General features: G+C 39.6%; 1 protein-coding gene across 2 annotated transcripts in view; it reads left to right on the top strand.

Moving 5' to 3' along the window:
* Positions 1–22,951, top strand: part of MET (MET proto-oncogene, receptor tyrosine kinase) — an 87,190-nt gene that overhangs the window by 58,548 nt on the left and 5,691 nt on the right. For both annotated transcript variants that reach the window (XM_015853670.3, XM_015853664.3), the window contains exons 11-18: positions 7,414–7,632; positions 12,589–12,735; positions 14,293–14,449; positions 15,255–15,395; positions 17,635–17,865; positions 19,979–20,059; positions 20,676–20,857; positions 22,534–22,643. In XM_015853670.3, coding sequence (XP_015709156.2) covers positions 7,414–7,632; positions 12,589–12,735; positions 14,293–14,449; positions 15,255–15,395; positions 17,635–17,865; positions 19,979–20,059; positions 20,676–20,857; positions 22,534–22,643 — 1,268 coding nt within the window. The remainder of the gene's footprint in view (positions 1–7,413; positions 7,633–12,588; positions 12,736–14,292; positions 14,450–15,254; positions 15,396–17,634; positions 17,866–19,978; positions 20,060–20,675; positions 20,858–22,533; positions 22,644–22,951) is intronic.

Genomic DNA, 22,951 nt, shown 5'->3' with positions numbered 1-22,951 from the left:
TTTCAGACTTATGTATTTTCAAGGTCATAATATTCCTCATGATCCTGATTTGCATAATATTTTGAGTGTTGGGACCTGAATTTCAGCTGGATGTAATCATGGCTTGTAATTTAGTGGGTACGGATTTAAATCTAGAAATCAGTGCCCTACAATTTAACAGTATTCAGTGTTATCAAAAATGCACTTCACATGAGTTGGGAAATAAAATATTTTGGTGAAATCAACCAAGCTCAGAATTTCTTGGATTCTCAGCACTGTGGGCACAATTATTTCTAAGTGCAAAATATTTTCTGAGATCAGTTATTTAGATTTTGCTTTGGATGGATATGAGCTTTCTTTTTCACTCTTTTGCTTTCTCTATTCCCCTGGGAGTATATGCAAAATTCCCGCTCTTCAGGGACAAATTCTGCATACCTTGCTTATCAGATTTCCAGTCAGTGAGCACAGTGAATATTTGGAACTTGCTGGAGTTCACAATCTGACTTAAAGTGAGAATGTGAACAATACATGATGTAAAAATAAATCATGACATCGTGTTCTTCAAAGTCCATGAAGAGAATGTGTGTTTGGAGACTGGCTTGGGATTCGTACAGCTTTAAAAGGATCTGAAGTAGGGAAGTAAATCCATTCTGCAGCTCTGACAGGCAACTCCAGGCAATCAATACCAGAGTTTCCGCTTTTCCCCAAATACTGAGGAGCAAATAATCCTTTGAGCAGTGATTTCTTCCTGTGCTGCCTTCTAACCTGCTATCTTAAAAAAGGCACGGGCATGGACAGTCACAATTAATCTCCCATATTCTTTTTCTTTCATACCTTGCTGTGTGCATGATATTTATCAACAGACAAGAAGAATCAAGTCTGAGCCTTCTTGTCCATGAGGGTATCTGTCCCCTGCCACGGTCAATATCTTTACATAGCTCTAGGAATATGAGCCAGTGTAAAAGCAGCTGTGCACGAAAATCACATCTCCTTGTGTGGAGGGCTGGGCTATAACCTCAAACAGATTATAATCAAGAGTGTATTATGCTTTGACACTGCCCAAGTAATATATGTTGCTCCATTGCAATTAGGGGCCTCTGGCACTCCATGACTTCCCTCTGTGGCAGCTCAGCTCTGCTTACGGTTTGTTCTGCCACCAGTCTCTACCTCAAATTTATTTCTTCAGTGTGGATATTTGTTCTCAGGGAGAAAGGGAAGATTTAAAAGGAATTAAAAAAGGGTTACACCATGTAAGTGAGGGAACTGTTTGCAAAGATGCCTATGGCTGCAACCTGTCTCATCCTGCGTGGGAGATTCTGGGCCCTATGCATGAGCAATATGCCAAAAAACAAACTTTCATCCGGTCATTACAGACATACATAATGATGATGAACTCTTTCCAGCAGCAATCCAGAGCGATTCAATGGACAACTATCATGTTAACAAAGGAGAAATAAGTTGTAGTCCTGAATAGAGCTAGCCCAGACAGACAGTGCAATGCAAACCAACATAATCAAGTCCTGCAGCTGAGGCCATGTATATTTTTCTTCCTTAGCCTGGGAGAGGAGAATGAACTGAGTCATTTTTTAATTGTCCTTTAAGCCCTTTTTCTTTACAGTTTTCTCTCACCAGCCTCCAGGAAGCTGCTTTTGTCAGCAGTCAGAAACTCTGGCTCTTGGGAAAACTGAAGCCAGCACTGAAACACATCCCAGAGCATCAAAGGAAAGTGCAGCTGGGAGGTACCACAAAGACCTTGCCTGGCCCGCTTCTTTGCAGTACCAGCAAACATACTCAGACCAATGCCTAACAGATATTTGTCTAGGCTGTTATTAAAGCTCCTTGAGAAGGAAATTTCACAATCTCACTTAAACAAGCTTTGGAGAGAGCTGTTCTACCTGCTTACCTAGTGGTTTGGAAGTAATTCTTTCTAACAATTAACCTGAATCCCAGCTGCTAATTAGTTTAACCCTCAGTGGACACAAGCAACAGATTACCAGCCCCTCCTGCTAATTTTACTTATTTGCACTGTGTTATGATTCAGCCTTTCTCTTTGCCATTTGAAACAAACCAAACCAAACTCTGACCTCACATGATAAATGTAAGAGCTTAGAGCTCTGTTCCCTCTTTCTTCCATCTCCCAGATGCTCTCTCATTGGCTTAAAACTGTTGGTGCCTGACTTTAAAGAGCTCTCTCCTTTTCCTGTCATCTATCTGTCCCCAAGCCGTTAATTCATCCTGCCAAGCTTAATTGGGGCCTGGAGCGCCGATGTAGTCAGGGTGTGAGTGAGGGTCACTTCAGCAAGCAGCAGGAGCTGTTGGGAGTTCTCAGTACCACAAGACCTCAGGAGACAGAACCAGCTTGTGCTTCTTGGGGTATCTGCTTCTTTCCAGTTGAGTAATACAGCTGGTAAAGTAATTTCTATGGAAAAGCACCCCGTAAGAATTGCAGTATCACTGAAACTGAAAAACTGTGGGAGCAGCTGCCAGCCTCCTGTAGGAGAAACACGGAAGTTGCACACATGTTTGCAGTTCAGTATTCCTGAATATTTCTCTAACATAAAAATAAGTTGCTTCAATTTTATAATTTTCTTTTCATATTTATTTAAATGTCAGTGAAAATATTCAATACTGTGTTCATATTAATTGTGTTTATATTACATTCCACTAACACTGTCAATATGTCTTGCCTTCTTCAAATTCATCATTTCAACATGAGTGAAAAAAATTGTCCTAGCTATTGAGCCATATGGTTCAGTATTTGCAGCATGTTTCTTTTTAATTCTGTTTCATGAGTTCTTTTGACCATTTGTTCTTATTAAGAACATACAAATTTGAGGAGTGCTGCATAAATTCCTCCTTCTGAGAGCTCTAGACAGTGCACAAGCATACACCAACCCTCTCCCTTCTGCTCACACATTCAGTTCCTCTATGAGATGCACAAGGATAGCAACTCATTCCTTCCTTTCACTTTGCACTGTTCCTGTGTAAAAGCAGGGCATGGTGTGGGATGGTGTTTGATCAGGAACCTGTCTACAGAATAAGTACCTTCTGACTTCTGTAAGTCCTGCTAGATGATTCTCCTGCACTTGAAGGTCTTGAGGCCAATATTTTCTCTTTGAAATACTGTAATAGTAAGTTCCCAATAGTGAGTTGACATCTGGAGATCTTTTGGAAGAACAATTAAATCACATTTTAAAAATCTTTATTCATAATACCCATCAAATTGCCTAGAATTCATCCACGGGGTCTATCATAAATTTATTTAATAATAATGGAAGAAAATCTCTGGGAACTGTGGATGGTGTGTGGGATTATTGAAGTTATTCCTGATTTTGTATCCAGAACCACTTGGGGTCAGGTCTTCTATCGGTGTTCACTTTGTGCTGCTACAGAAGCTCAGTAAAGATCTCCCCTCATGAAGGGGAACCATGGCCTTTTCTTTCTGTGCTGCATCTGCATCTCATGTAGATTTCTCACAAAGAGAGGAATTCAGTGGTGGGTATCAGAGAAGAGCCCTCACTGCAAACTCATCAGGTCCCTGGTATTGTTATCACATACATTAATCATCCTGAGCTGAAGAACTCCCAGTCAGTATCAGTCATATTGTGTGAAGATCTGGCTCTCAGATGCAGGAGCAAGAGGATTTACTCCACTTTCTGGCCCAGTAATCTGATAAACTGAAAGTATCATCTCCAGTGCTTTCATCTAAGAGACAACTGGAATTAAAATGTTGCCAAACCATTAGAACTAACTGAAATGACAGTAAAAGCTCACGAGCTGCCTGAAAATCTTCAAGATACTCTGCTTGAGTGTCACTGCTGCATTTCTCACCTACACACAAAAGCCTTCTGAATGGGCTTTCCTCAAGTTAGACCTGAATTCTCATTTCTCTCTTTTGAGAAATCATTCTTGGCAGAGACAGGTGGAGAGTCTCCTGGTCTGCCTTTAACCTCATTCATCTTTCATTTCTCACTGGAATTCCAAAAGCTTAGACTTCTTTTGAAAGGACAAATTGGTGTTTTTCTCCTTTCCGACTGCTACAGATCCTGTAATACGCATCTGACTGCCCCTCTCTTATCTGGGTTGGCTGCTGAGAGACCTTTGGAGCTCCAAGATCCTCCCTCATACTTTTCCTGTAGTTATGTCAGATGAAAAAAATTGAATTGGGCGTCGAAGTTCAGATTCTGTAGGTCAGGTTTGAATTAATTGCCTCAAGGGTCATACTTTACAAATGAAGCAAGAATACATACCTTTAAGTGATGAGTCATATGCATTGTACAATGGATTATTATTCCCTTTGGGGCTTAGTATTTATTTATGCTTGTGAAATGCTTCATAATTTTTACGTCTTTTCTTCCTTATTGTCTTCAGATGTAAATTATAGCCATAGGAAGAACACAGGTTTGGTTTTTAAAGGGAATGTAATCTAAAGCCTAATTAAATAAAAGTTAAAGGTGCCGGGTGATAGGCAGTGTCTTAATTGAGTAGGCAAGAGATTGAATTTGTTTTTTTCTTATAGATCCTCAATCCAATATTTCTTGAAAACTAAACCATCATATTCTTCAATTGCTAAAACCAATTTCAAGGTAAAAATGTCATGTCAAATCATGTACCAATAAGGGCATTGCAAATAAGATTTTTCTTGACCTTACCAATCAGTCACATTGCATCCCCTCCAAAGAGTATTATTAGATTTTTATCATTCTCTGAAAGCATCCTCTTCAGAGACCAGCCTGATAAAGTAAAGTATCTGATTCTAATAGATAGCCACAAACAAAGTTATGAATACCACTGCTATTCATTTAACAGACATCACTGCTCTACAGTAGATAAAAAGTCTAATGAATTTACATTAATCAAATAAATATAATGATTACTTAGGACATAACTGGTTTTATAATTATATATATGTATTAGTAATCTCTTTTTAGAATTGACACAATATGATGTATAACTTTACGAATATTCATATATTGTGGAAAAATATGACTCAGTCATGCATTATATTAATGATGCATTTGATTATTACAGTACTGATTCAAATGAATTTCTATATCCGTGTGATATAATAAAGCATGAACTGTGGTAAATGGTCTGTAGCAAGGCATTCAAAAGAGAGAGTACAAAAATCATCTGATACTGTAAGAAAACAAAGGGAAATTTGACCTTGACTTGTGTCCTGCAGATCAGCTATTTGTTATGGGGGGTGCACAACTATTCCTGAATTAGGAATCTACGTGAGCTGTTAGTTGCATGGGTGCAAGTTCCCGTGCATTACTGAGTGCTACTCTGAGTTATTTAACTGAATACAAACCTCACAGCTCACAGATATGTCAACCTTGTGGTAGAGCTCCAAATGTCTAATGCTCAGTTTCAGAACCTTAAACATGTTTTTCTGGGCAGATTTAAGATTTCATAATATTATGCAAAGAAATAGAATTGCTATGGTGATTAAAAAAAAAAAGAAAAAGAAAAAAGCACTGATTTGCAGTTATCTAATTTAATCTTACTTTTCAAGTTAATGTGAGTACATAATTGATATAGCTTGAAATGCTATGTCACTGATTGGAAACAAAGCAAAATTACATTGCATTACTTTAGCATATTAGAGAAAAATGTTAACCAATTTCACAGCTTCTTCAGACAGCACTTTATAACAAGAACCAATTTAATTTGCAAAACAAAACAGAATATACATATATATACATATACATATATTGGCCCTCCCTTTATGCAACAAGGTATTCAACAGCACTCTTGGTTTTACAGGAAAATATCATGCAGATCAAATGTAAGATTTATGATGACTAGTTTATAAGCCCCATTGTTACTGGGCCACATGTCAGCTACTCTATTTAAAATAAAGAACAATGTAATGTCTGCTTTCAGAGCACAGTGTACAGGGAAGTACTTATACAAGGCTTATGCAAAAGTGCTGTGGAGCTGAAGCAACTCTGTGCCAGAAGTCCTTCAACCGTATCCACTGCAGGAGGCATGAAGGGGAGGCACAGTGAAGGGAGAATACAACACAGTCACAAAAGAGCCTCTCTTCAGTGTGTGTGATGCTGCCCAGCACCCACCACCCTGCCCATCGATGCTTGTAGATGTGCTGTTGACAATATAATCAAATTAGTTATCTAGAACACCCTAAACTCAAGAGAGAAAGGTTGATACACAGAGAGTGCTGTTCATCTATTTAAACTTGTCTAAAACAGATCGGATGAACCCCTCCTCAGCTGTCAAGGGAATTCAGAGAACTAACTGCAGTCTGGGTGTCTGGATGCAGGCTGGATGAATCCCATCTGCAAGGATTCATATTATGCCTGTAAACTGACCAGACTCAGCTTCAAATCAGGCTGCCTTCCTTTCAACACTCAAGTCCTTTTAGGAAGGGCACTGATCCATCTTGTCTGTCTCAAGAAACCTGTGTCCGGGTGCTGCTGGATGGATGGAAGCACCCTGGCTACACAACTTACTCTGATTCACAGTCCCAGGGCACAGTGCACTCCCTAGGAGGTCTTCTGGAGCAAGTTTCATCTTCCCCTGAGAAGCATTGCTTGGTCCAGAGCACACCATTAGTGGGAAGAAGTACAGAGTGAAGGGAAAGTGCTGCTTCACGCGTGTTGTCAGGCAGCTTTCAAGTTGCACTGAAAGGCAAACCCTTCAACCCCACTCATCCAGGGATACACAGCGTGAAGCACGTCCTTCTGTCAGCACTTCCAGAGGGACTTAGTTGTGTTTACCTAAGCACCAAATGCCACGATACTGGGGTCCTACACATACCATTTTAGAAAGAAGATACATTGTGCTGAACTTTCGTAGCCCAATTCCCACAATGGTTTTGGCTTTGAAGCACTTTCTCAGAGAGTCTTTAACAACTTTCTGGACAAAACACAACTCAGCAATGCCGTGAGTAAACATGGAGTACTTTTATTCTCCACTGGTTCAGTCAGATGCATTTGCCTTATTTTTAACTTATCCTCTGGTCTGTTGCTATCACTTTGGTAATATAAAAGGCAGATAAACCATGTTGTGTTCGCTCTGACACAGGCTGGATATTTGAGTTATGGCTGCTTTGTGTCCCCATACAGCCCAGTGAAAGGGTAGCCTCCTGATGGTCTTTGGCACTGGAAATCATTTTCCACTAATTATCTTCAAAATATTTACTTTAAAAGTGCTGTGAACAATCAGGCCAGGAAGCTTGTTTACTTGAACATTTCCTCAACAAGAGCGCAAACACCACTGAGTTTTTACACCCTTCTCCCCATCTAAACAAACACTGAGTAGCCTTGATCAGGATTTTGCTTTGGTTAAAGAAGAACAAGACCTCTGGTGTTTATTTTTTTAATATATGTGTATTGTTTAACAACAGCTATGTTCATCAGCTACTTCCTATGCACGTACTGACTCCAATTCTTCCTTTCTTTCTTACAGGCGTGTAGCCACCGTTCTAGCTCAGAGATAATCTGCTGTACAACTCCTTCCCTGAAAGCCTTCAATCTCCAACCACCCTTTGTAACCAAAGTATTCTTTATTTTTGATGGCGTCAGCTCGCTGTACTTTGATTTTGATTATGTGAATAATCCTGTATTTAAACATTTTGAAAAGCCAGTGTTCATCTCAAGGAGCAACCCAAATGTTCTGGAAATTAAGGTAAGAAATGCTGAAATAAGTTATTATTATTCATTTTTCAATGGAAGTACTCATACCCGCACTGAAGGTTGTGAAGTGCATATCAGCACTGTACTGCAGAACAGACCTGTTGATAAATTAGAGGAAGCCCCAAGGAAACAAAGGCAAAGAGGAATGGAGCACAGTGGTCTTGATACTGCTTTCATCCAAACCTCACATTGTCACAACTTAAAGAGGTGAAACCAAAGACATTCTAGGGTGGTTGCTGACATCAGGTGTGGAGGGAGAAGGGCTTTCCCCAGCCTCTGAGCAGTGAGTGAGACAACTGCAGCAAAATCTGACTGCTGTGTCACCACTCTATGATTAAACATGGCCAGCAGCCCAGAACTTGAAGTGCATGGTCAGTGTTTGTCCCAGCTGTTACTGTCATACAGTTTTGTGTTCTTCCTCATGGATGATGTGGAGTTATGTTTAAGAAGTGTCCCAGCAGTTCTGGCTTTCTAAAGCTAAGGGAAATTCTGGTCTGTGCACAATCACTGAAGATCAGCCACCAATGTAGCATAAATATTTATGGGTCCATGAAAAATGCAAAATTAATACTGAGTGCTAGCTAAAAGAGCGCTGAAAATAGCCTAGTGGGCACTGAGAACCATCTCTCAGGAGTTTGGGGCCCTCACAGGCATGGTCTTCTTTGTACAAGAGTACTGCAGAGAAAGTTAAATTCATTTGTGAATCTGATTTCCTGAAATTCAGTACTTTTCTGATTTAGAATATCAGAAAGAAGCAGGATAAAAATACAGGGAATTCTAACTTACAACAAATTTCATTTCCATAGGATATTTATAATTTATATGGAACAATGAAACTTCCAGAGAAAAGAATCTCCCTTAATGGGGTATCTGCCCCATCGCTCTTTAAGCCAAAACTTTCCCTCTATACAGCCATGAAATCTGGGAGCCCTTGAGGTTTTTTTACTCCAAGACGGTCCAATGAGCCAACTTCTAGGCTGCAGAAAAGCAGAAGGGCTTACCTGAGAGACTCTGTTTGTCATGCTGGGTCCCAGTCGGACTCTCTGATGTGATCTGACCCCACCACGTGTGGTGGGCAGGTTCCAAATAATCAGTCTAGAGGTTTTTTTAATTTTGTTTTTCTGCTTGGAACTCCTGGTCAACCAGTCACCTCTTCCTCACCGCAGAGTAAATGTTTGCCTGTTCATAGAGACACACTAAAAAGTGTTCTGGTGTGCGGATTAGCATAAAGCTGGGAATACATAGCTTCTGTATGGCTCAGTGCCTCTGTGCAGTGACAGCAACAGTTTCCAGTTGTTTCCAGGTCACACATATCAACCAATTGGAAAGAAACAAGACTAATTTAAGAAGAAACATTGAATAAATTAGATCGGAAGGAACCTCTGGAGGTCTTCATAGTCTAACTCCCTTGATCAAAGTGGTGCTGAGTTTAAAATTAGGTCAGGTTGCTTATGGCTTTGTCCAGATGAGTTTTGAAATTCTTCAAGGATGGAGATTTTACAGTTCAGAAAAGAAAAATCCAGCTCCCGTAGCCTCACTTTGTGCATCCTGTGCAGAATTCAGACCCTTTTCTTTATCAGCAGCCCTCTGTACTTCTCTCAGTTTGTCATTATTTCCCTTTTACTATGCAACCAAACATTCAGCACAATTATTCAGGTGTGGCCTTGCATACACAGAGCAGAGGAGAACGATCACTTCCTTCCATCTCTAGTATGTGCTGTTGCTGAAGTATGCGATGAGCTGTTCTTTTGTCCAAGTTGCTGATGAATATTTTGAACACTGTTGGTCCCAGCATCAGCCCTGGAAAAATGCCACTTGTTAGACTTGTAATCTTCGAGTTGATGGTGCACTCATTTTCTTTACCCAGTCTATGCTCCACTCATCCAGCCTCCATCAAGTCAATTTGTTTTTAGTACTAGGAGAGACTGTGTTGCAGACCTTGCTGAAATCAAGGTAAACATTTTCAAGTGCTCTCATTTCATCTACAGAGTCAGCCATTTCCTCATAGGGGGCAACCAGACCACTCAGGCAAAATCTGCCCCTGGGGAAGCCTGTTCTGGCTATTCCCGACTGCCTTCCTGGAAAAGCTTCCCAGTTAACTTATTTCATAATCATTCCAGGAACTTAGGTTAAAAATCAGGTATTTGTTGTTTGTTTGGGTTTTTTTTTAGCTCTCCTCTCTTGCTCTTGGATCTTTTATTCTTCCTTAAGGAGAACTCTCTGGTGCTATTTATTGACAGGAAGAAGCCACTGAGATGAGGAAGGCTGGCTGAGAGCTGTTCCACTGAGAACTGACCAAAGTAACAATTTTGTAGTATTGATGTCACCTTTAGTCAATGCACACAAGGCAAACGTCTACCTAAACCTAATGCCCTGATTATTTCTTGGCAATCAACTGAAGAATGACATTGGAAAGAGCTGGTCTCTGCAACAAAGCATGAACAAGCCCCAGCTTAGCATCCTCCTCTAAATAGAATTAGTTGCAGTGGGATGCTTCTATCAAAACAGTGAGGCAGCTTTCAGAAATTATATTAGGGAGCCAAAAGATCATTACAAGCCATATTGCCAACACTTTTCCCTCATCCCATACCCACATACAAAAATACACACATACAAGTTTACATGCCTCATGGTCATATTTTGTGCGGTAATTAAGCAAGCTCAGCATGAAATTAAATGGCAGCTTGCTTCAGTGAACAGGCTGTTCTACCAAACCAAAGTTCTTTTATCTTTTTCTTAATTAGTTTCAGAGAGGAGGAGGGATCTTTTATCACAAGTTTTTCAATCAGACTAATCTACTGTGACATATTAACTTCCATCAAATGACGGTGGGTCCCAATTGAAAGGTACTGTTTGGTTACCCCTGATGACCAAAAGATGTTTCTGTAAGAAAATGTTACGTGCAAGAAAACATTAAGTCTTCTGTCTAAAATACAGACAGGGCACTGTGCACCATAAATGCCAGCCTTTCTTCTCTTCAGTGCCAGCCCTTTTGTCTTCCACGCTACCACATCTCTTAAGGACCCACATCATCACTGTCTTCTTCTGCCAACTATGTAACTCTTTGAAGTCTCTCAGTGCCCGCCATGCCCCGGTCAGAGCGGTCACAGCACAGTGGCTTGAGGCACTTCACTGCTTCAACACCACAGAGACGTTACTTTAGAAGTGCTCCCATCTCCTGCCAATACATGAAGCTCACAGAGTAGGAAAAACTTACTGTCTAGGAAGAGCAAAGAACAGAATCTGCTAAAGACTCTGCTCACAGCCTTCCACAGGAGCTACTGATCTGGACAAGGAAGAAACTGACAGCTTTTCAGAGGACTAGCTCCTTCACTCAGTCCACTTTGTGCAGTTGGGAACTTCTGATCAAAGTCATGTCAAAAAAACAGCCTATCCATAGAAGCTGCAAACAATAACACACTGCAAAGACAGGGTAGCCCCTATATCAGTATCATTCAGCAGCCCATATTTGCCAAGGGGAAACGTGCCCTAACTCTGACGGGGACATCACTTTGGGAGCTCTTGAGAATGTTCTTCAACAGCCTCTTGATGCAGGAATGATTTCTAAGTGCTGCAGCAGACCCAAGGTTTGGGGACTGTGTGCCAGGCCATTACCCTTCCTCTCTGATGGCTGTAGCAGCAATTCCACAGCTTGCCTCTGCCCAAGCCTAGAGCAGTGGTGCAAGCAGAACAGGCACTGGTGAGGAAGAGGCCTTGCTTTACTCCTGTGTCTGTTCTTTTCTTTTGCTTCTTCAGGCCATTGCCTAAGCTGCACATCACCTGCAGAGGCCTGGCCTGGTCAGGGGTTGTGCTGATGCCCAAAGCCAGTACCAGGTCTCTGCACACTTCCATAAGAGGCCTACGCCTACATGACTAGCATGTATTTATCAATTTTTCACCAGAGAAATTAAAAAGTACTCACCTGGGGTATGGCTTTGCCAGTCAAAATAGGCCATTAAACTGTCTCTCCTTTATTTTTATTGCAATTTCCCCAGGTGTCAGCCTCTTTCTGCAGCAAACCTAAAAAAAAAACATTTTCCAAAGTAACATTTATTTTGCTCTTCAGAATGGGGTTCTTCTTTTCTTTTCAGTAGACGAGGCCTCACAGCAGTGTCAGGCGTGACTCTTTCCTCCTGTCTCATGAAAAAACTCCCAGTCCAGCCCACATCAATAGACTGTATTACTGTTACTCCCCGTCTACCCTTCTCCCCTTTTACTCCCTCATAATATGCCTGTTCTTTCATCTTATCTTAAGCTGGACTGTAAATGGGTCAGGGCAGCACTGTAGCTTCCTAAATACCAATGTAGTCTTAAGCATAAAAGATCCTGACCTTGGTCTTCGGACACCACTATCACAATACCAGAAGGAATAATATTTCATCCAAGTCTAGGATGTGAAGGCAGGTTTTCTGTGCAGGGAGTGCACTTTTCATGCTGTCATCTTTAACTGGGTTTGTTCCTCTTTGGTCTGTGGAATGTGATTTTAACAGATTTGTGCATTTTTTGTTATTATAATTCAGTCGCTCCTTTTTGAGATCTTCACTCCCTCAGCCATAATCACTTGCAAAACAAAATATTTGAGATGCTTTTAGTTTTTGTATATTTTGTATAAACAACAGGATCACATAATGCTTTCTTTCTTGTGAAAACTATGCAAAAATCTAAACAGGACTAGCAGAAATTATTCCTTAAACATTTGCATTTTAAGAAGTTTTTATGGGCTGTGTGAGTAGTAGTGACAGGAGATTTTATCCTTTATACATTATCATCCCCCCTTTTCTGGCCTGTCTGTCAATGTAAACTTGTATTAGTCTGCTTTATTTTACAGTTGTTGGGTGTTTTTTTTTTCATTAAAAACATTTTCTGAGGTAATAAAAGCCCCTCTCCCTAACTTTTATGAGGATGTTATGTAATATTAAATTGATTTTATTTTATTTTATTTTCCAAGGGAAATTATATTGATTCAGAAGCTGTCAAAGGAGAGGTGCTAAAAGTTGGAAATAAAAGCTGTGAAAACCTCCTCTTGCAGTCACAAACAATTCTGTGCACAGTTCCAAGCGATCTCCTGAAATCCAACAGTGAGCTAAATATAGAGGTGAGGCAGCTACACTGCATGTGTGATATTAATGTCGCCTATTATCAATCCCAGTGACACTATTGAATTTACAAACTTCAAATATAAGCCCAATCCTGTTTTCAGAGATATTTCCAACCCAATCTCGGTTTGTGTGGGACGGAAATTAAAATAATATCAACTATTTTGAAAGAAATATTATCACTGTAATTGCCATTACCTGTTTGTGCAGAGACTTTTTGGAGAGTTGGGTGCAAAGTAGAACCTAAACTAAGAATGACAGAAATAAAATGCTATTTCTTAAACCAAAGACAAGAAGTGCCGTGTGGGAAAGAACAAGAATTTGTAATGGAGTGGGTTTTCTTACGAGTTCATAAGTCTTTTTTTCCCCCAAACAAAGAAACAAAAGAAAACCCAGTGATACAGACAATAGGATTGGATCCTTTCTGAAATATTTATTTCCTCTTTTATACACGTATAGTTTCATTAGTTTTGTAAGATGCGGGCACTGAGACCAAATGTTTGAGCTTCATCTCTGTTGTAAATGTGGTCTCACTCCTGTCATTCACAATTCTACTGCAGATTGAAATTGTGGACAATTTTGTACAATATTTGCTCATGTTTTACATTTTGTACCTATATGTATTTTTACATACTAAATTTCATTCAATCTGTTCTACTACGTGGCAGTAGGTCATAACCTCTAAGCAGCAGATATGTGCGACACGTATTCCATATGTAGAACAGAGTACCACACAAAGGGGTTAAATAAGGTTTCTGCTTGTTTACTGGCAAGGAGCTTCAGAAATTGAAGTCTGCCCAGCGAACAAGAAAATTTGCTCTTTTGACGGGCAAATCCATCATTACAGTACCCAGAGGAATGAATTCCACAGGAGGAGGAGAAAAGATGGCCAAATGCATTCCAACTGACTGAGCTAGTGCCGTGTGATCCAAAACAGTTTTTCCCTGTTAGCTGCTCGGTGTTTTGTTCAGTTGTTGATTTGGGGGGTTGTTGTTTTGTTTTGTTTTGTTTCTTTAAACAAGCTAGAAGCTGGCAAGGGACAGCCTCACGTGACCTTGGGAACTAAAATGCAGGCACGCTGTCAACAGAAAGACAGCTTGACGTTCCAGACTGGCTACGCCAAAAGGACACATATCAAAGACATTTTGAGTTTGCTTGTGGGTTTTTTTAAGTGTACATCTCAGCTCATGTATCCATAGGCCCACACATCTGAGTGAATATATGGATTTGGTACTTTTAGTTAGCATCTGACAGCAATGTAACCCTGTTATGATGCGTGTGTGTGAGTGCTGTGTGTGTGGTGTGGCACACACTTAGCTGTGTCCTCTCCTGGAAGCAAGCAATGTATCATAAGCAACAGATCTGATTTCACAGACACCAATAAAATTGCTTCTGCGCTGCCAGTGTCTTATCTCAGTAGAGCATCACAAAATCAAGATGTATTTCATATGGGATATATCAGTTTATATTCAGTACTAATAATCTATTTCTTACTTGTCTTTTGAGATCATCACACTACCTTTTTTTTTCACTTGTCTTTGTTTGTTTCTTTCCAGTGGAAGCAAGAAGTTTTGTCAACAGTTATTGGGAAAGTGCTGATCCGGCAAGATCAGAATTTCACAGGACTGATTGCTGGAGTTATTTCAACATCTGTTTTAATTTTTATCTTTTTGGTGTTTTTTCTCTGGAGGAGGAAGAAGAAACAGATTAAAGGTCCATCATAGTAAACTCCAATCAATCGTTTGGTTGTTATATCTTAGATTTTTTTAAAAACATTAATTTATGCTCTATTTAAGTGCTGTGTGGTGCCCCTCCGTAACCCATTAGCTGAAGTTTCACAATCTAGCCCAATGTTTAGATGCATTTCAACCACTGGCTGTTGCCTGAGCTGGGTGAAAGGCCGCACTGAGCCTGAAGGAGGAAATTCTGAGCTATTAGGGAAATGTGGTAACTTCTTTTTCCCAGTCACCCTTACAGTAGGGGCAAGTAGATGGCACACCTGGAACCACATGTACTTCAGCTTCATCCAGTGTCCCTATAAGTCCCCACACTGAGCCTCGGTTGTGCAAGACAGAGCGCTGCAGTGTCCCGTTCACTCAAATCAGGATCTAGGTGAAAGTTTGCCTCCTTTCTGGCCCCTGTGTCTGACTTCCCTTCCAGTGGAAACTGCTGCAGTATGCAAGTGGGAAGGAGGAGGGAGCTGCTATACGACCAGATCTTGTTCTGATGTGGTATCATGGTATCACAGTCCAGTCATGAAACCTGTCCCAGAGCCTTCAGATCTCCCTTGGATCTTTCAGTATGGCCAAGAATGGGACATTAACACGTTATATCAATTCTTGTCCTGTACAAATAGCTGAAGACTATGTTTCGAATAGCCCTGCCTGTATTTCCTCAGACACAAACTGACCTTTTTCCCAGCAGATAGGAACATCTAAAATTAAACAAGTAACTAAGTTAAAGTTGGCATTCAGTAAACATGAGTGTGTTACAATTTTTCTTTCTCCATCCCATTCAGATCTGGGAAGTGACCTGGTGCGCTATGATGGCAGAGTGCACACTCCTCACCTGGACAGGCTGGTGAGTGCAAGGAGCGTCAGTCCAACAACAGAAATGGTCTCCAGTGAATCTGTAGATTACAGGTCAACATTCCTTGAAGGTATGTCTCTGCTATGAATCTGTACAGACTGTGCCATTTTATGAATATTGCTTTTCCTCTGCCTTCAGATTGCAGCCATTTGTGCTGTTTGACCATGTCTCCATTGTATGGGATTATCACATGTTCACAGGTTTACTATTTGAACTGTGGTTCTCAGATGCTTCCCAAAATTAAGGTGAAAATAATTTTTGCTTTTGGTCTACTCCATTTTCAGGAGTTTAATAAAATACTATTAGTAGAAGCTCACAGTAAGCATGTTCCACAATTAATTAGGAGCTAATGGATATAATGATATTGTAATATCCTGATGTTTGCCACACTATGATCAAATCCAGTCTAAAAACATGATTTTAAGGATAGCAAGTGGTTTTAGTTTCAATGTGTATCAGTGACTTAATACAGTCATTATAAAGTAGATCTGTCAGTTCAAATGCGAAATGAAACTTTTGTAAACTGATGTTCTGTGGTCTGTTCATCATCCTCCTATAAAATGGCGAGTTGTATCACCTAAAAATGTTCAGTTTAAAATTTAAGGTAAAGGGCTACGTAGAATGTCACAGTTCAAGTAGAGAGCCATGTGTGCTAGGATGCCAGGCTCAGAAAACACAGCTCCCTTACAGGTCTAGGAGTATAAGGGAAGATTAATCATGCGCTAAATATGTTTCCATACTATGTAATACCATTTGAGAGCGGACTCTACTGCACTTAGCAAACCACTTCGGAGTGAACATGTCCTTTAAGAATTGTGAAGTCCATGTCCTCTGATTGCCATTAAACATATTTAACTAGTAGGATCTACTATATTAAGATATTTGAGATATCACAGATTTTTGTTAGTAGCCGGGCCAGTTTCCAGCTTCCTTTCTGATTTTACATTTGCGGCTGACAGCTGGCACAGGAAGCTTCTTGACAGAAAGATTCCTGAAGGAAAAGGAAAACCTGTGCCAGGGTTAGAAGGGAAGGTGGTAAGAGAGACAAGACTGTGCAAAGATCCTTAGTAGAAGGTAAATCTGCGGGGCCACTCTGCATTGGCAAAGCATCACAGAGAATGCCCCAGAGAAGGAGGTTTGTTCACTGAATATTGCTATGAGGAAGCTATTCACTTCATTTACTATGAAAGTATAAAATGACAGGAACGTTTTAAGACAAACACACTTACTGCGTGTGCAGGAGCTATAAAAATTAATTCACAACCATAGCTAATTTTACCATGGCTATTAAGTAGGTACTCGCTTTTGGTGACATAACTGGGGCTTGTAAATGGAAGAGTTTTTGGTTTTGCTTCCAGGTAGAGCAATGGTGAGTTTTTCTCATTACCTAGTGTGGTAACAACACTGTGAAAACCTCCCAGGTTTTACACATAAATATATAAACCATGTATGTGCAATAAAATTGCTGATAATTTCTGTTGTTAAATTTATTCCCTTCTTTTCTTTTTGACCTTGTGCTAAATTCTGTTCACAGATTCCACTGGAATCATTCCAAACTGAAATTAGTGTAAATTAAACTTATTTCCTTGATTCCATTACATAGAATGCCAGGAAAAAATCCTTTAAACAAAAGCAATTTAACATACTTGGACACAGTGTTGACAAAAATAATTTTCTCAAATAAATACTTCTTGCTTGACTGAAACATTTTAATTTCTGCTATTTTAAATCAGCTGGCTCATGTTATTTTCATGAGTAGCACCAACTGTATTATCTTCAGGAGCTACAGGATATGAATCACCTCTAGGCATTTCCCTGGTTGAATATTTACCAATGGATAAATATAGTGAGTCGCCGGCAGTTTGGAAACCTGCATGAAAAGTAGAGTTACCTACCAAATTAAAACATGACAGTAGGTTTCATGTTTTTAATTGTTCACAACTTCCTTATCCCCCATCTCTACCACTTTTCCCATTTTGCTCCTATTACTCACAGTTACTAGAAATGCTGTAAGCTGAACTTGGCAAGAAGGGACAAGATCTTGTTCTGTCCCTTTATAAAAGTGGAATGTTTGTCTATTTGCTTTCATAAAAGTAGAGCTGAGACGAGCATAGGTTTCTAGTGGCGTGGTTTCCCTGGAGTCTGGCAGATTAGCAGTGCTTATTTTCATTTTCCTTTGTGAGAAAATCTTTTGCAAAAGCAAGCTGTTTTCAAATGGTAAAGTCAAACCCTTGCTTATCAATGAAACAAAGCCTTTCATTTTCTGGGGTGAATCCTGAAAGTACTAATAGTTTATGTTCATCTTGCAGATCAGTTCCCAAGCATGTCTCAGAATGGATCGTGCAGACCTGCCCAATATCCTCACTCTGACCTCTCCCCAATTCTGTCCAGTGGGGACTCAGATTTAGCCAGTCCTCTCCTTCAAACTAACGTCCACATCGATATCAGTGCCTTAAATCCTGACCTGGTCAAAGAAGTCCAGCACGTTGTTATTGGTGCTGACAGCCTGATTGTACATTTCAGCGAAGTAATAGGAAGAGGTGGGTACTGTGATTGCAAACTGTTGTTCTTTTTGCACATTCAGTCATCATAAACCACTGTGAATTAGGTATATGTATGGGAGTTTTTCAAGCTTTTTCCTCTTACGGCACAGCATCCCGAAAACCAAATCAAGAGGACAACCAAGGAGACTCTCATTTTCAAGCCATATGAAGTGTTGTGTGCTTGATGAGTTCAAGGAAAGGGAGGGAGCCTGGCGTTTAATGAGATTCCTTTGATCTCAAGATACTTGCTGACTCCCCTTAACTACCTCACTCTTGCCTTCTTCCAGACCACCAAAACGCTCAGTCTTATCTATGAGGCTGCAGAGAGGGAGTGAAGCAACAACAGAATACTGTGCAAGCCAAAGGCATGTGTCTAAATGGCAGGGGATCCCGTTTTTCTGATTTTTTTCCTATCACCCTTATTTCTCTACATCTTTTTGAATTAGTTCTCTCTCATATTCATAGTCCAAGTCAGTGTTTCTGTTAGTGACATTTATTAAAATATACGCTGTTGAGTACCTATGAATACAGCAAGTGGAAACAGGATTTTCAGTACTTCTATGGATCACGTTCAAGGGTTGTTTTTGAGTAACAGAATCTTGATTTAAATAAACAAAAAAACAAAAAAAAAAACACACACAAAAAAAAAAACCACAAAAAACCCACTATATTCCTAATGTCGTTTCTGCAGCAAAATAGCCACAAATCAAACATACAGTCAGTGTGTTTCCCTTCCACATATTACACTTCATCATCCCCAAAGCAAGGGTGGGCCTTTCGCCTTTCTTTCTTCTTTCAGAGAAGGCCAAGTAATTTCCCATTTTTGAATGTTGAAAAATATCGGGAATGACACCAACATAATTAACCTGTTTAATTTTCACCTCTGTAACTAGAAACGGGCCAAACCCAAAAATGTTTCAGACACACCCGATCCAAGCTTTAGGACTTGTGCCCAGGCTCCAAGCAAGCTGTGTTCTGATGGGATTTGAGTTGCTTTTATAAAACAAAGTTTATATTAATTTTACCCCAAGCCAAAGTCAAAGCCAGCTGGGCTGTGACCAGCACTTATGGCTGGAACCTAGTGGAATTAATCCTGTTCTCTCTGAAGAACTTGTGCACACGCACACACACGAAAAAAACTTCTTTGTTTTTTGTCTGCAAATATTAGTGTTTTAAAAGTGCCCATTAAATAGTACATCTGTGAAGAAAAGTCACCATTATATGTACATAATTTGATCTGGATTATTTAATGAATGTGCCTGAAGCTTGAAGTTCTCTGTGCTTCCCAAATAGGTCAAGCTAACTTCTCACAGTAGGTCTTTCCTTTCTGCAGACTATTCCATTTTCTTGACAGAAAAACACAGGTTCAGGAAGGATTTATGTGTCCTTGCCAGCTTATTTCACTGCTTAGTCTGTCAGCAAGAAGGCAAATCGTGCTCATCATTTTTAGTGATACTCTGCACTAGGAACAAGACCACAGCAGAAACAATAGACTGCCTCCTAGCAATGTGGTTAAACTGTGCAGTGACTCCCACACCTTTCATGGCCAACACACCACTTTTAATACTCAACATTTTCTATGAAATAACAAGATCAAGAAGATTATAAGGCCACAGTGCCCCTTTATTCAAATTACCATTAAAGATACATCACAGCAGGGCAGGTTGGTAAACCAGTTAACATGGGTGTACAGACCCCTAGGAACAACTGATGCAGTGGTCGCATCAGCTCCTTCAAACCACTGCTGCCTAGCGCCTTCCAGTGCCCCCACTCAACATATATCCAATGGGACAGTATGGTGGGAATGGGCTGATGTATTTTTTTGCGTGCATGGTCGTTAATAATATGAAGCATCTGTGGTGCCAGCCTTGTCATTATTTATATACTTCATCTAGAACAAGAAATATCAATTATGTTGCAAATAGTTTTCATTTATGTAATGATGTCTTTATATAATGACTGTTTTATGTGCTAGTTCCAGTTAACACTGTAAGTGTTGGAAATTGGACAGAAATAAGTGTGATCACTTTCTTAAAGTTTAATTGCTACCCAATGGAAAGCAACAGTAGGCTAATTTTACTAAAGCTAATCTTGCTCATTTTTTACACAGGACATTTTGGGTGTGTGTACCATGGAACACTGCTGGATAATGATGGCAGGAAAATTCACTGTGCTGTGAAGTCACTGAATAGTGAGTTACATGTTTGAGAGTGAGACATTTCCATAATTCCAAACTATGGTGAACTAATCAATTACCGTGACATGTACTTTCACAAATAATACTTCTCAGTTGTAGCTGGATTAAATTTATCTGTAGGGCAGGTCCAATGACTTTAGATTACAATTAGGCATTGCCATATATTTATTCATCAAATGAAATGTCCAAGTCTTCCCTCTGCAGAGAATAGGATAGAGAAAAACGAGGGAAAGATAGTGTCATTTTTTATTCTCCTGACTCCTTGAGATTTGCTCTTGGAAGTTAAATTGCTGTGCAGCAGGCAAAGATGCTGGAAAATCAGGAAGAGACTATAAGAGAATTTATTAAAAGCTTTACTGAAGTGCTGTAATTCAATTCATTCTGAGGGAAGGAGAAATGTAATTAAAATTAATTAAAATTTTTTGAATTAAAAACAGTACATTTGGTCATTGTAAGAAAAACTATGCACATAGTGTAGCTGCAATGTGGGAGGTGAGGAGCATATTCGTAGCTTCTCATTATCAGTTTCAGTTGTGCAATGACACTGTACAAAAATGAACCATAGGTTGTTTTTTTTTTAATAATTACATTTTATTGCTGAATTTCTTAGGAATTACAGACCTGGAAGAAGTAGCTCAGTTTCTGAAAGAAGGAATAATCATGAAAGATTTCACTCATCCCAATGTTCTGTCACTGCTGGGGATCTGTTTACCCAATGAAGGATCCCCCTTAGTGGTCCTTCCGTACATGAAACATGGAGACCTTCGAAACTTCATTAGGAATGAGACTCACGTAAGTACACAGTGATGTCAACGAAACAGTAATACAAGTCTAGCCACACCCTGCCCCAACACTGCAGGTTGATAATTACATTAGGTACGTAACTTGCTGCTGTTACTACACCTTAACCTTTAGCACTTGCCTACGCTGGCAGTGAGCCCAGCCACAGCACTGCCACTCCTTCCCTTCCCCCTCAAATTCCTTTCTACAGTGTTTCCCAGAAATTATCAGCAATACGTATTTCTCATTTCCCATCCATAAGCCTCTTCATAAACAAATGTCTTTATGAGATTCAAGTAAAGGGGCCCAACCATCTGCTGGTTTAAACTTGCATGTCTCCATTGACTTCAGTACAGCTGTGTCAGTTGTCACCATATGCTCTTCCTACTTCTAGGTGAGGGATCTTCACAGCCAGATAGAGAATATCACAGTCCTAATATCATTTTTTTTATCATCTTAAGAGAGTAAACCAACAATTGTAATACAAACTGTGAGTAGTCTCTTATCAGAGATTTTCTTCATCTTTATTAAAATTCTACAGTTTTCTCATATGAGCCTCACTCTCAAGTATGAGAGAAAGCACATTACCACAGGTCTTACCACTGGTAATCTAAGCCCATTTTATACTGTAGTACTTACTCATTTCATAGTGCTTGGGCAATAGAAAGCCAGTTCTGAGCCAACGAGACTTTGCCCTTGATTCCTAGTAGCCAGTAATTTATTTAGTTAGTTAGTGAGTTATTTTAAAGGCATTTTAGAGAATTGTTGTGGGAGTTAAGCTTTATAGGATAGGTACTTCTTCACATTTGAATTGATTTCATTCTACGAGTACCAGGGATCATGTCTGTGAGAAGCTCTGTGTGTCTTCCTGAAATAGAATAGAATGGAATAGAATAGAATAGAATAGAATAGAATAGAATAGAATAGAATAGAATAGAATAGAATAGAATAGAATAGAATAGAATAGAATAGAATAGAATAGAATAGAATAACAACCACAGTCGAATAGAATTGTTGCACAGAAGAAAATGGTATGGAACAATGTCAACACGGTAATCTGTTGGACCTTACCATTACAGGACAAGTTGTGCTGTTGGATAAAAGAATTATAGATTTATTTTTATGACTATTTCTGTGTTTAACATTTTTTTTTCTGTAGGGTCTCAGAAGTGTGTTGTAGACCAGCAGTTTGTGGGAAATATTTCCCTGAAAGCTGCTAAGGTCTCATCCACCTTTTCCTTAGCATCAAACTGATGACAGCTTGCACTTATTTTGCCCCAAATAAGATTTTCCTTTTTCCAAGTTCACAGTTAGTATCTTCTATCGAGTTACATGTTATTAATCTGAGTTCACAAATGTGAACTGATGCACATATGTGAATTCTGTGTATCAGCTGTGCTGCTGAGGTTTCAGCACATTGTTCCACTTCCCAGCCCAAGCCGTGCTACTTATGCTGCAAACTCCACCCTTCAGAGTCTGTCAGTTCTTTTCATTTCCCCAAGTGTGTTTCCTCAGTGGATACAAGAACCTGACCTAAACTTGGGCCATTTTATTATAAGCACCAACTTACCTTGCTCATTTTGTTAGCAAGATATCTATGTATCGAAAACTGAAAGTCACAGAAAAAAACAACAGTCTACTATTCAGGTTTCTGCATTCATTGTATTACAAATGTTTATATTTTACAGAATCCAACAGTTAAAGATTTAATTGGATTTGGTCTTCAGGTTGCAAAAGGGATGAAATACCTTGCAAGCAAAAAGTTTGTCCACAGAGACTTGGCAGCAAGAAACTGTATGTAAGTACAAGCATTTATTTCCAGCCACATTATCACACTCCTTTGCGTAGGCAGATATATGAGGTAAATACAAGTTTCCAGGATTCTCCTTTTTTAGTCAAACTAGATTTTTTTCACTGTTCCATAATTACACTGATGTTTGTCTTGCATACTGCTGAGCTACTCAGCTTGCTAAAGACTCATTTGTTACACATCAGCTTTTTGAGTGTGGGAAATAAGAAAAGCTGAGGTGAAAGTGAAGTCTCCCAAAATCATTGGTGAGAGAATTTAAAAGGCATCACCTAAGGGAAGTTATACCGCTGTTGTCT

The sequence above is a fragment of the Coturnix japonica genome, chromosome 1, assembly GCF_054131305.1.
Source record: "Coturnix japonica strain WE chromosome 1, WE-NBRP24, whole genome shotgun sequence".
Taxonomy (NCBI): Eukaryota; Metazoa; Chordata; class Aves; order Galliformes; family Phasianidae; genus Coturnix; species Coturnix japonica.
This window is presented reverse-complemented; position numbering and strand designations above follow the sequence as displayed.